Raw genomic sequence first — 15272 nt, forward strand, 5'->3', positions numbered from 1 at the left:
AAGAAAAAGGAATAGGATGAAAATTTTCAAAACACCTTGAAATATTCAGTGTGGAGTATGTGTGCCACAAAAATAAATCCCCATCTTCACACAACTTGGTGCCATCAATGAGGTTATTACTGGTTGTCTGAGGAATGTTCTGACGCACTTAATTTACTTGGGCAGCAATCTATCAAGATCTACTGCTGGCAGGTGCCTTTGCAATTGCTGCCCAATAGCGTCCCAGATGTGCTTGATGGGAGACAAGTCCTGAGAAACTGGAAGCCGTGGTAGCACGTTTATATCCCGCAGTTTGCTCCATGAAGCATAAGAAACATGGGGCCTGTTATTATGTTCAAAAATGGCTCCCGCGACACTTTGGAGAAATGGCCATACCACTGGTTCCAAGTCAATGAAACACCAAGCTTTTAATGTCTATCTAAAGTACATTATGCGCCCCCACACAATAATTCCAGGATTAGGACCGGAGTGATGTTCACTCATGAAGGCCTCTTTATGGCGTTATCCACATGGTTTTCAGACCAATCTCCGGCCACCAGCCCAAAATAAAAGGGGGACTGATCACTGAAGAGGATCCATTCCAGTCTCCATTGCCATCTTGATCTGCACCATGACAGCCATTGAGAGAGGTGCCATGAGATCAGAGGAACGTCTGGCTCGTAGTCCAATGTCGAGCAAATGCCTTGTGATGGTTTGTGCAGATGCTGTTTGAGGCCTTGTGATGTCCAATTTCACTTGCTAACAGAATGGATCACTACATGCAATTCTTCTAATCTGTGAATCCATCCATGCAATGGTTACACTCTGTGAACCTTTTGCTGTTATTCCAGTTTGTCGTCATTTTACCAACGTTGATCATGTGTTTACATCTTGGCCTACCAGTATTGTGATCTGCCGGTGTGATAAACCAAGGTCTCTCAGTTAAAAGAATTCTGTGCCTCATCCCAAAAGATTTAATCCAAATTTTTAGGTTTTATGTGACTAAAAAAATGGATTTCAATCAGGCACTTATGACCTTCCCACATGCCACAAATTGGAGCTAAGTGCCTTCATCATTTGTTGCAGATCTTAGGGGAACCTGATTCTTCTCCAATTGCATAACCTTACTGGTTGTCCTTCTTAGTATTGCACTTTCAATGTTGAAAAGCGTATGTTGATGCATGATATATGCCAAAAAAATGCTCTTTTGGGAAAGTTGGATCCATAGAAGTCTAAGAATATATTGCTGTATAAGAAGTAAACAGGTGAATGCTAACATAAACTACAAATGTGATCTGGAAAGAGTCTTAAATTGGAATGCAAAGAAAACAGAAGACCCTAAACTAAAAAGGTAAAAGAAGATTTCAGATCTTTAAAAAAAAAAAAACAACAACCAAAAGAGCATAACAGAAAAGTAAAATTAACAAGTCATTTCGTATTTTCATTCAAATACTTCATAGTAAGTACATTGCTGCTGTGGCCGGTCATCGACATTCATCTATCTGTGTATAACAATGATGAAGTGGCGGCAGTTGTGGCAAGTTGGATGCATGGGTCCAGTGCCGTAACTTGAATCTTGTTGGTCCTAATGCAAAAGCTCCAATGGCGCACCTAATTATTGGGAGACTTTAAAAGTAATGGTCTGTTTATATCAGCCAAAGGATCCTTTTAGTCCCTAATTCCACCTATGTATAGGGCAACCCCTGTACCTATTACAGTTCGCCCCTTAATGAATCCTCATATATGATGCCTGTGTGGAGCCTGCATCATATCTTGACAGATGTTGGCAGAGTTACACAGCCAGCATCTGACCTTTAACTGCAGTGAGGGGAGCTGAGCTCAACCCACTGCTGTTAACCTATTGCATGCCGCAGTCAATTTCTGACAGTGCCATTGATAGCACACAGTCCAGGTTTTGCACCATTCCTCATGCCTTTTGTCCACCCTTTCTCCTCACCAAAGTTCTTTGGGTACCGATGGAGTGCAATGACAGGTGTGGTCCCGTTGAAAACCACAATGCTTCAAAGGAGATCGTGATTTTTACTATATACTGCAATACTGTGGTATTGCAGTATACAGTACATGCAATGAACTGATCACAGGTTCAAGTCCTCTATTGGGAAAAAAAAGTTTCAAAAAATGTATATATATATATATATATATATATATATATATATATATATATATATACACTCACCGGCCACTTTATTAGGTACACCGTGCTAGTAACGGGTTGGACCCCCTTTTGCCTTCAGAACTGCCTCAATTCTTCGTGGCATAGATTCAACAAGGTGCTGGAAGCATTCCTCAGAGATTTTGGTCCATATTGACATGATGGCATCACACAGTTGCCGCAGATTTGTCGGCTGCACATCCCAAAGATGCTCCATACAAGGCAGGATGGATCCATGCTTTCATGTTGTTTACGCCAAATTCTGACCCTACCATCCGAATGTCGCAGCAGAAATCGAGACTCATCAGACCAAGCAACGTTTTTCCAATCTTCTACTGTCCAATTTCGATGAGCTTGTACAAATTGTAGCCTCAGTTTCCTGTTCTTAGCTGAAAGGAGTGGTACCCGGTGTGGTCTTCTGCTGCTGTAGCCCATCTGCCTCAAAGTTCGACGCACTGTGCGTTCAGAGATGCTCTTAGGCCTACCTTGGTTGTAACGGGTGGCGATTTGAGTCACTGTTGCCTTTCTATCAGCTCGAACCAGTCTGCCCATTCTCCTCTGACCTCTGGCATCAACAAGGCATTTCCGCCCACAGAACTGCCGCTCACTGGATTTTTTTTCTTTTTCGGACCATTCTCTGTAAACCCTAGAGATGGTTGTGCGTGAAAATCCCAGTAGATCAGCAGTTTCTGAAATACTCAGACCAGCCCTTCTGGCACCAACAACCATGCCACGTTCAAAGGCACTCAAATCACCTTTCTTCCCCATACTGATGCTCGGTTTGAACTGCAGGAGATTGTCTTGACCATGTCTACATGCCTAAATGCACTGAGTTGCCGCCATGTGATTGGCTGATTAGAAATTAAGTGTTAACAAGAAGTTGGACAGGTGTACCTAATAAAGTGGCCGGTGAGTGTATATATATATGTATATATATATATATATGTATATATATATATATATATATATATACACACTCACCGGCCACTTTATTAGGTACACCATGCTAGTAACGGGTTGGACCCCCTTTTGCCTTCAGAACTGCCTCAATTCTTCGTGGCATAGATTCAACAAGGTGCTGGAAGCATTCCTCAGAGATTTTGGTCCATATTGACATGATGGCATCACACAGTTGCCGCAGATTTGTCGGCTGCACATCCCAAAGATGCTCCATACAAGGCAGGATGGATCCATGCTTTCATGTTGTTTATGCCAAATTCTGACCCTACCATCCGAATGTCGCAGCAGAAATCGAGACTCATCAGACCAAGCAACGTTTTTCCAATCTTCTACTGTCCAATTTCGATGAGCTTGTACAAATTGTAGGCTCAGTTTCCTGTTCTTAGCTGAAAGGAGTGGTACCCGGTGTGGTCTTCTGCTGCTGTAGCCCATCTGCCTCAAAGTTCGACGCACTGTGCGTTCAGAGATGCTCTTAGGCCTACCTTGGTTGTAACGGGTGGCGATTTGAGTCACTGTTGCCTTTCTATCAGCTCGAACCAGTCTGCCCATTCTCCTCTGACCTCTGGCATCAACAAGGCATTTCCGCCCACAGAACTGCCGCTCACTGGATTTTTTTTCTTTTTCGGATCATTCTCTGTAAACCCTAGAGATGGTTGTGCGTGAAAATCCCAGTAGATCAGCAGTTTCTGAAATACTCAGACCAGCCCTTCTGGCACCAACAACCATACCACGTTCAAAGGCACTCAAATCACCTTTCTTCCCCATACTGATGCTCGGTTTGAACTGCAGGAGATTGTCTTGACCATGTCTACATGCCTAAATGCACTGAGTTGCCGCCATGTGATTGGCTGATTAGAAATTAAGTGTTAACAAGAAGTTGGACAGGTGTACCTAATAAAGTGGCCAGTGAGTGTATATATATATATATGTATATATATATATATATATATATATATATATATGTATATATATATATATATATATATATATATATATATATATATATATATATATATATATATATATATATATATATGTATATATATATATATATATATATATATATATATATATATGTGTATGTATATATATATATATATATATATATATATATATATATATATATATATATAAAAATATGAATTCCCTTTGCACCACTAAATAAGGATTATTTTTTAATGAAAATAAGCATATTTGGCATCGCATCAATAAAAAACCAAATATAAAATGACCTAACCTGACTTTTGAATGGCACCAATGATTTTACCATATTGTGTATTGGAAAACGGGAAAAAAAATTCCAAATGCGGTGAAATTGCAAAAAAAAAGTGCAATTCCACAATTGTTTTTTTGAATTTTTTTTTACCATGTACACTAAATGGTAAAACTGGCCTGCCAATATGATTCTCCAGGTAATTACGAGTTCACAGACACCAAACATGTCTAGGTTCTTTTTTATTTAAGTTGTGATAACATTTTTTTTAAAGTTTGTAAAAAAAAAAAAGGTTGCCATTTTCCGATACCATAGTGTCTCCATTTATTGGGATCTGGGGCCGGGTGAGGGCTTATTTTTTGCGCACTGATCAGATGTTTTTATCGATACCATTCTGGTGTGTATACAATCTTAAGATCGCCTGCCAGTATTGCATTTTTTTTGCAATGTTGCGGCAACAATTTTTTTTTTCTCGCTATGGCGTTTACCAATTGGATTAATTCTTTTTATATATTGATAGACCGGGCGATTCTGAACGCGGCAATAACAAATATGTGTATACTTTTTTTTATTGTTTTATTTTAAATGGGGTGAATGGGTGGTGATTTGAACTTTTATATATTTTTTAAATATTGTTACAAACATTTTTTTTATTTTTTTACTTTTTACTTGCATTAATAGTCTCCATGGGAGACTAGAAGCTGCGCTTGCATTACAAAGAGCAGGGCTGCGCTCATAGCTATCCGGTTATGACAACCCCAGGGGTCTCCTGCTGACCCCGGGTTGTCATGCCAACCCATGTGACACGGGTGCCGATGGGAGGAGGTAATGACGCGCTTCCTGGGTGTGAATGTTAAATGCTGCTGTCAGTTTGCCGCCGCCGGAGCCTGCACCAAACAAGGGGAGGCATCCAATGTCGGATATATCCGTCATTGGACGTTAAGTGGTTAAAGCAATCAGTAAATTAATTATACCACTGTAAAAAGAAAATAAAAAAAATTGGAAAGCCAAAAATACAACTTATCTGTTGCTGTAACTTCCCCCAAAAAATGCAATCAAGCAATCAAAATGTTGTATCCAACATAAAATGGTATGAATAAAAATGTAAAAATGTCAGCTCGCCACTCAAAAAACACAGTTCCCTTAACATAAGAATGCATTACAGGTCTTGGAAAAGATGAGAAAAACAAAATTGTATTTTTTATTACTATGTAAAGAAAAAAAAACCAAAAAAAACACCGCCCGTATGTTTGGTATCACTATTATTGCACTGACCCAGAGAATCATGTTGTCAGTTTTTTTTTTAATCTGAATGAATGCTGTAAGAGCAAAATAAATAAAAATTGCGTTTTTTTGGTGTCATTTTACCACACTTGGAATTTTTTCCCCATTGTTCAGTACATTGAATGGTAAAGTGAATGGTGTTATTTAAAACTACAACTCATCCTGCGAAAAAAAAAAAAAAAGCCCTTATACGGCTGTATGGACAGAAAAATAAAAAAGTTATGGTTCTTGGAAGGAAAGGAGAAAAAAATTAAAGCACAAAAAAATAGAATATCATCCAGTTGGGGAGAGGATAAGCTGTGTGTTCAGCCAGGAGTTTGGACATTTACAGACTTCTGTGCCTGCTCTAGCCAAGCAAAGGACTATCCTCACAGACATGTTAAACAAAAAAAAAGGAAGGTGAGTTGCCACATCAAGATAAGTGTGCTGTAGTCCAATAAGTCAACCAGACATGCGCGGCTTCCATATGTAAATACTTTCTTACCTGCAGCCAATGGAGATGTGAACCGCTTCACTTCACTTGTCCCATTGTTACATACAGTGGAAATCCTTAATGTGAGGTTTTTGTTTAAATCAATTCTATTATTAAAAAACTTTGTATAGTAAGGATTTTTATCTATCCCTCCAAGAGGCTGAAAAATATTACAAGAGAAAGGGGGAAATGAAACATTTAATCTATATAATCTACAAGAAATATTTACTATAGTTAAAACTAGAGCAGAGCAGTAAGATTTGACTGATTATGTTCTTGCGGCCATGTCAGTAGTCCGCGGCGGGCGGACCAGAGGTTTGCGAGTCTCATTCTACTTGCAACATCCATGGCGTGTCTTCGAATTACTGGGCCAATGCGATGTCATGCGTGCATTGCTCTGCAACGTAATAAAGTTGGCGGCCTACTAATCAGAAGTGGTGCCACAGATGTTGCAGGTAGTAGGAGGTTCACTGTGGCCATTGACTTTGGATCTTGCCGTTGGACCAGAATCCTGAGAATCTTTCTGGTAAGCCCAATAAAAAAACCTTAATTTTATATAAAACTCTTCATGTGTCCATGCAACAATTAAAGGGGTTGTCCACTACTTTCAATTAACCCCCCTATGTATCCCCCCGGGGCCCCTGATGATTTGTGTAAATACCTTCTTTAGCCGTTTTCGCCTGTGAGCGGCGCTATGCTGGTGCCTGAGTCCGGGTCACGTGACCCCCAGGCTTCAGCCGCCGCTCATTTCCGCCGACGTCACGTCCAGACTCTGGAAATTGACGTGACGTCAGTAGCAGGCGTGTCCCCAGGCTCCACAGAGAGCAGTCACTCAAAGAGTGACTGGGCTGTGGGCGGGGCTGAGGCTGCCTGCGGGGCCGTGCTGGGGGCGGGCGGGGCTAGGCAGGGATGTGCGGGCGGGCGCTGGTGCTGTGCGGTCCCCGGCGCTGTGCTGTCCCGAACGCCGGTGCTGTGCGGTCCCGGTCCCCGGCGCTGTGCGGTTCCGGGCGCCGGTGCTGTGCGGTCCCGGTCCCCGGCGCTGTGCGGTCCCGGGCGCCGGTGCTGTGCGGTCCCGGTCCCCGGCGCTGTGCGGACCGGTATGTGCTGGGGGGTGGTGTGTGTGTGTGTGTGTGTGTGTCTGTCTCTGTGTGCAGGCATCGTCCGATGGGACAACAATTCCCATCGGGCTCTGCCTGCTACAGTGGCAGTGAGTGACACATTAGCCAATGATGGGACAGTAGTAGTCCCATCATCCGGCTAATGTGTTGAATGTAAAAAAAAAAAAAAAAAAATACACATATACAGTACATACATACATACAACACACGACATGCGACGACACTCACCATGCGGCGACATGCACCATACAACGACACGCAACATGCGCCATGCGACGGCATGCGACATGTACCATGGGACGACATGCGCCATGCGACAACATGCGACATGCGACATGCGACAACATGCGACATGCACCATGCGGCGACATGCACCATGCAACGACACTCACCATGCGGCAACATGCGCCATGCGACGGCATGCGACATGTACCATGCAATGACATGCGCCATGCGATGACATGCGCCATGCGACGACATGCGCCATGCGACAACATGCGACATGCACCATGCGGCGACATGCACCATGCAACGACACTCACCATGCGGCAACATGCGCCATGCGACGGCATGCGACATGTACCATGCAATGACATGCGCCATGCGATGACATGCGCCATGCGACAACATGCGACATGCGACAACATGCGACGACATGCAACATGCAACGACACTCACCATGCGGCAACATGCGCCATGCGACGGCATGCGACATGTACCATGCAATGACATGCGCCATGCGACGACATGGGACGACATGCGCCATGCGATGACATGCAACAACATGCGACATGCGCCATGCGACAACATGCGACATGCACCATGCGGCGACATGCACCATGCAACGACACTCACCATGCGGCAACATGCGCCAGCATGCGACATGTACCATGCAATGACATGCGCCATGCGATGACATGCGCCATGCGACAACATGCGACATGCGATGACATGCACCATGCGACGACATGCGCCATGCAACTACATGCACCATGCGACGACATGCGCATACAGTACATACATACAGAACATAAAGACATACAGTACATACATACATACATACATATATATAGACATACAGTACATTAAACATAGATTACATACTCACCATCACTTGTCACTTTGATCCCCGAAGCCATTGTCATCTGTAAAAAATATTAAAATAATAAACAAACACTATACTCCCTGATCCGCAGAAATCCAATTAAAACGAGTGTCCCTCGACGATCTCCCGTGGAGAGCTGGAGCATCTGCTGATGCAACCACTCACCAGGGGCTCCAGGAAGACAATGAGGGGAGGAAGGTATCCTTCCACAATGTATTCCCCACAATGTATTCCTACGCCCCTGTGAGAAAATAGTCCCTAGTCTCACTTTATGGCATGCTGTATGAGAAAGTTCCCACGCAGCTTTTTGCCATAAAGTGAGACCAGTGAACTTTAGTAACCTCAGTGATACACTGCAGGAGCCATTGCCTCCTGTCAGTGTGTCACTGAGGGTCCTATAGAGCGGTGACATCAACCCTAACCCTAACCGTAAACGTGACAGAAATACGTGGCACTTTAATACGTGACACTGAAATACGTGGCACGTGGCACTTACATACGTGGCACTTAAATCCGTGGCACTGAAATCCGTGGCACTTACATAGGTGGCACTTAAATCCGTGGCACTGAAATACGTGTCACGTGGTACTTACATACGTGGCACTTACATACGTGGCACTTACATACGTGGCACTGAAATACGTGCACTGAAATACTGGCACTGAAATACGTGGCACTTATATACGTGGCACTTACATACGTGGCACGTGGCACTTACATACGTGGCACTTATATACGTGGCACGTGGCACTTACATACATGGCACTTACATACGTGGCACTTATATACGTGGCACTGAAATATCGTGGCACTATGTCAGAAAATGTTCATTAAACGGTTAGGGGTGAGGTTAGGGGTAGGGTTAGGGTTTGGATCCCTTTATCACCCTGATGGTGGTGGGTGGTGTTTCAGTGTTTTTTTCTGTTTTTTTCTATAAAAACGCATGCGTTTTTAACGCAAACGCATGTGCTTAAAAACGCGGCAAAAAAACTATGAAACTGAGCTGTGAAATGATGAATCCGGCCTTGGAATCCGTTTTTTCATGCATGTTTCCATTCAAATCATGCACATTTTCCGTTTATTTACTTATTTCCAAAAACGGCATTAAAACCGCGCATAAACCGCACCAAAAAAAGCATCAAAACTGCACCAAAAACTGCATCAAAACTGCACCAAAAACTGCATCAAAACCTGGTGCAGTTTTGCAGTTTTGGTGCAGTTTGCAGTTTTGGTGCGGTATTGATGCAGTTTTTGGTGCGGTTTTGATGCAGTTCTTGGTGCGGTTTTGATGCAGTTCTTAGTGTGGTTTTGGTATGGTTTTGATGGAGTTTTTGGTGCGGTTTTTGCGCAGTTTTGATGCAGTTTTTGGTGCAGTGTTGATGCAATTATGGTGCGGTTTTGATGCGATTTTTTTCAGTTTTGATGCATTTTTTATGCAGTTTTTTGCACGGTTTTGATGCATTTTTTAATTCGCTTTTGTTGCGGTTTTTGCGCGGTTTTTAGGCGTTTTGGTGCGTTTTTGAAAGGTAAATAAAGATGTATTATTGAACAAAAAAAAAGATTTGTGATGTCATTATTGTCCAACCTCCTCTTTTACATTTGTCCAACCCACACTCCTTTAAACACACAGATAGACAGATAGATGATAGATGAAATGGATAGACAGATCTACATATAGATAGATCTATAGATGCATACATCTATCTATTCATATATCTATCTGTAGATGTGTCTGGATAGATATCTATTGATAGATGTATGGATAGCGTAGGGTGTGTGTCCACTGTCCGGATTACATCCGAATGAGCTGCAGATTGTATGCTGCGTACTTGTAGTTCCATCGGATGATGCCTGCACACACACCCCAAAAGACCCCCCACCACAGCCCCGCACACATCCGAAGAGCCCACAGACATCGCACACACCTGAACAGTCCCGCACAGCGCAGCACACATCCGAACAGCCCGCAGACCCCGCCCGCCCACACATAGACGCACACCGTCACCGCCCACACACTTCCATCCTCCCGAGCTGCTGCGTTTCTCGGACCCACATCCGCAGCAAAACTGCAGATCTTTTTTACATCTGCGGTTTTGCGGCGGATGTGCCCGACTCAATGAAAGTCTAAGGCCATGTTCACACATAGCGGTTTTTACCGCGGATCCGCGGCGATTTTGATGCTGCAGGTCCGCAGCAGTTTCCATTGCGTTTACATTAACATATAAACCCTATGGAAACCGCAAACCGCTGTGCACATGCTGCGGGAAAAACCGCGCAGAAACGCAGCGGTTTAAAACCCGCAGCATGTCACTTCTTTGTGCAGAATCGCAGCGATTCTGCACCCATAGGAATGCATTGAACCGCTTACTTCCCGCATGGGGCATATGCCCATGATGCGGGAAGTAAGCAGATCATGTGCGGTTGCTACCCGGGGTGGAGGAGAGGAGACTCTCCTACAGGCCCTGGGAAGCATAAATAGTGTAAAAAAAAAGAATTAAAATAAAAAATGATGCTATACTTACCTCTCAGCGCTGCACGCGGCCGTCCGTTATCAGGGTTGGTGTGCGAGCAGGACCTGTGGTGACGTCGCGGTCACATGACCGTGATGACGCCTGGGTCACATGACCGTGACGTCACGAAGGTCCTTCTCGGCACAGCATCTTTGGAACTGGACCGCCGGGTGCAGCGCCGAGGAGATCGCGACGTCAGAGGGTGAGTATAGCCAATTTTTATTATTTTTTACATTACTATTGATGCTGCATATTGCTGCATATGCAGCATCAATAGTATAGGCGGAAACCCGCAGCAGAAATAGCGGAACAAACCGCGATAAATCTGCAGGGATAACCGCAGCGGTTTTGCCCTGCAGATTTATCAATTCCGCTGCGGGAGAACCTGCAGAGCACGCCGCAGAGTGTGCACATAGCCTAAAGGTGCAGAAACGCTGCAGTTCCGCACAAAAGAAGTGACATGCTGCGAGAAAAAAAAGCTGCGTTTCGGTGCGGCCTTTTCCGCAGCTTGTGCACAACAAGTCTGCGGCTCCCATTGACTTACATTGGTTGTGCACTACACTGCGGATTTGATGCAATTCAGTGCGGCAAAAAACGCTGCGGATCTGCAATCAAATCCACAATGTGTGCACACAGTCTTAGCATTTAGGGAACCGAGCAAAAAAGCCAAGCAAAAAACAAGTGTGGGATTGCACTTTTTTTGCCATTTCATTGCACTTTGAATTTTTTTCACATTTTCTGCTACACGACAAGGTAAAACCAATGGTGTCGTTCAAAAGTAGAACTTGTCCCGCAAAAGAGAAGCCCTCACATGGCCATATTGACGGAAAAATTATGGCTCTGGATAGAAGGGGAGCGATAAACGAAAACAAAAAAGCTGCAGGGGTGAAGGGGTTTAGAAACATGGATATGGACATATATATGGAAATAGACAGATATATCTGTATGTATCTATCTATCCCATATCTATCTATCTATCTATCTATCTATCTATATATCTATCTATCTATCTATCCCTCTATCTGTGTGTAATGGAGTGTGGGTTGGACAGAAATGACATCACAAATCTGTTTGAAGCTAGAGGAGGGAGAGGAGGGAGGGGTTGGGTGTGTTTTGGAGTGGGTGTGCTAGGTTCAGGCTTAGTAGCAGTGCAATGCATCATGGAACTTGTAGTATTAGAGCACAATGACTCAGGAGAAAGGAAGTTGTCGATTAACCCCATGAGAGCTGAATCCAGCACTAAAGTGGGCTGCTACAGCATGATAAAAGGTAATATTGCTAAAATAAACACAGTAGATGTTTTCAGTGGCACATAATAGCAAGATTTATGAAAAAAAAAAAAAAAAAAAGGTTATAGTAGTGGACAACTTCTTTAAGTTAAGGGAAAAGAAACAAACAAATAAAAATGACACTGAAGTAGAGAATCAGTCCAGGCTATAGTTTAACACTTTTATTGGATCAACAAAATAACAACATTACAAGGCTGTGCGTTTCATCGTCATACCGATGCCTTCTTCAGGTCAATCATCTCTTTCAGGAATACCTTTACATAGTCAGTCTGCTTCAACATTACTGAGAAATCAATTGTTTAAATTGATATGCAAATTAGGATGAAGAACTATGGTATATCTGAAGCCTCTGTCACTGCAGCTCTATTCCTGGCCCAATGCTGCCTCCTCCTGTTTGACTGACAGCTCCTTTGCCTGCCAGAGGGAGGCAGTGCTGGGCAGGGAATGGAGCTGGAGGGAACGAGGCTTCAGATGTACAAATAGATTTTCAGACTCATTTGCAGAGCAATTCAAATGCTGATTTCTCAATAATGGAGGAATGGACTGGCCATGTAGTTATTGCTGGACTTGTCTTTGAAAGCGATGACTGGCCTGAAGAAGGAGTTGGTAAGATGCTGAATCGCATAGCCTTGCAATCTTATTTTATTGATCCATTACAAATGCTAAACTATACCCTAGACTGATGTTCTACTTCAGTGGCGCTATTATTCCAATTTTCTTTTACTACTTCTTTAACTATATTCCTATGAGACATTAGTTCTCGGCTTAATGTGTGTGTGTGGGAACAGCAGCAGCTGAGAACCGATGGACAAAGCGCTAAAACAAGAGTTGTGCCTGGTAGTAGCACATCTCTTCAAGGTGAGCATACCAACTTCAAGCGAAGCTGTCAGCTGGATTTTGCTAAGCAAACTACAGGCATTGCCATGTTGGTGATGTTAAATTGATTAAAATTATACCTGGGGTGAAGAAATACACCTTGTAGTTCTTGTGTAATCAGTGTTAAAAGTTTTCAGATAATGATAGGTCGTTGCTTCAGAGTAGGACTGTAGGCAGAGTCTTATCTTCCTTCTCTAAACCACAGAAACCAAGGAATGACCTGCCCGCAAGCCGCCCCGAAACACAAACATGTTCCTCATCATAAAGACAGACTGTTTGTGCTTCGGGGTGGCCTGCGGGCAGGTCATTCCTTGGTTTCTCTGGTTTAGAGAAGATAAGACTCTGCCTACAGTCCCGCCCTGGAGCACGGGCATATCATTAACTGGAAACTTCTAAGACAGATTATACAAGAACCACAAGACGGATTTCTTCACCCCAGATATCATTTTAATCAGTTTAACACTGCCAACCTCATAATGCCTGTAGCTTACTTAGCAAAATCTTGCTGAGATTGCTAGGGCTTAACCAGAGATTTTGCTCTATGGATCACCCTGTTTTTTTCCTTTTTCTTCTCTAGATACATCTTGAATATAGTTTTGGGACCTACATTATAAAGAGGGTATTGGAAAACAAGAGAGGGTTCAAAAGGTGGTTAACTAGATTTGCTAACTGGTATGGAAGGCATCTGATAATCAAAAGTTCAAAAAATTGGGCATGTACTCGTTAAAAAACCCAAAACATCTCATCGGAAATCTCATTTACATGGGGTCAATATAAAGAACTGGCACATGATTTATTGCTTCCATGTAGTGTAGGACACATTCATTAAGTGTGGAGAAAAACATAATTCAGATATCTTTATATGAAAGGGATCTTTACAGTTAGAGTAGTAAGACTATACAATGCCTGACTGCAAAAGTTAATACATCTAATCCAGAATTCTTGAACCAGTTGAGTTGGTGCATACGTTACACATACTTCACAGTGCAATTGTTACAAATTTTCTCTTTCTCAAGCAGAAGAAAAACAAACAAGTGCTTAAATATGTTTTTTGTGAGCCAACTTGACCCAATACTGTACAGCTTCCTATGTATCTATAACAGAACCTGGAACGGAAATACCACTTTACTGAACTTATCTTTTTTTTTTTTTGTCTACACAATCAAAGGAAATCTTACTGTATTTTGCAAAATGAGCTGTTACCAGAGACATCCACTTTCCAGCAAAGCCACTGAACCCAAACATAAAATCAAACACTACACATGACTAGGTTGAAAATCAGAATGTTGCTGCTTTTGAGTCAATCCGAGAGAGCATTATTGAAATATCGCCTTTTTTTTTTCTGCTGGGCATTCTAATTCTGTTTTTATCATTTTTTTTTCTTTTTGCATAGCACTTTCGATAACACTGGTTTTACGGGTAAAATACTTTTGATAAATATTATTAACTGAAGTGCTCATGAGATCATTTAATTGAAAACTAATAAAGGCAAATAAATGGCAAACAAAGAAAGACAAGAGAAGATTAAAATTTACCATATATGAAGGAATCAAAATCTCGGCTTTGTAACGTAATGGGCAGTTTGCGGTGTTATTAATTGGTGTCCATTTCCAAAATAAACAAAAGTTTCCATTCATTCCAAAGGTTATATTGATTGAAGGGTGATGTTGCCCTGTTAGAAAGTAAGAAAAGTCAACGAATCAGCACATTTGATGCAGCTGAAAAAAAAGTAATTTAAACTTTCTAAACAAGCATATGAAACAAAGTGAATCTCAGGCCATGTGCACACGTTCAGTATTTTTCGCATTTTTTCGCTATAAAAACGTGATAAAACCGCAAAAAAAAACCACGAAAAAACCGCTTACATATGCCTCCCATTATTTTCAGTGTATTCCGCATTTCTTGTGCAAATGTTGCATTTTTTTCCGAGAAAAAATCGCATCACGGAAAAAAAAGCAACATGTTCATTAAATTTGCGGAATTGCGGGGGTTCCGCACACCTAGGAATGCATTGATCTGCTTACTTCCCACACGGGGCTATGCCCACCATGCGGGAAGTAAGCAGATCATGTGCGGTTGGTACCCAGGGTGGAGGAGAGGAGACTCTCCTCCACGGACTGGGCACCATATAATTGTTAAAAAAAAAGAATTAAAATAAAAAATAGTCATATACTCACCTTCGATGGCCCCCAGAGTCTTCCCGCCTCTCAGCGGTGCATGCTGCCGCTTCCGTTCCTATAGATGGTGTGTGTGAAGGACCTGCGATGACGACGCGGTCATCGTTGCGGTCACG

General features: G+C 42.7%; 1 protein-coding gene across 1 annotated transcript in view; it reads right to left on the reverse strand.

Moving 5' to 3' along the window:
* Window positions 1-15272, reverse strand: part of LOC143805746 (interleukin-13 receptor subunit alpha-1-like) — an 84924-nt gene that overhangs the window by 24418 nt on the left and 45234 nt on the right. The window contains exons 2-3 of the mRNA XM_077285362.1: window positions 14515-14651; window positions 6094-6241 (exon numbers count right to left, since the gene is read on the reverse strand). Coding sequence (XP_077141477.1) covers window positions 6094-6241; window positions 14515-14651 — 285 coding nt within the window. The remainder of the gene's footprint in view (window positions 1-6093; window positions 6242-14514; window positions 14652-15272) is intronic.

This window comes from Ranitomeya variabilis, chromosome 2 (assembly GCF_051348905.1).
Source record: "Ranitomeya variabilis isolate aRanVar5 chromosome 2, aRanVar5.hap1, whole genome shotgun sequence".
Lineage (NCBI taxonomy): Eukaryota > Metazoa > Chordata > Amphibia > Anura > Dendrobatidae > Ranitomeya > Ranitomeya variabilis.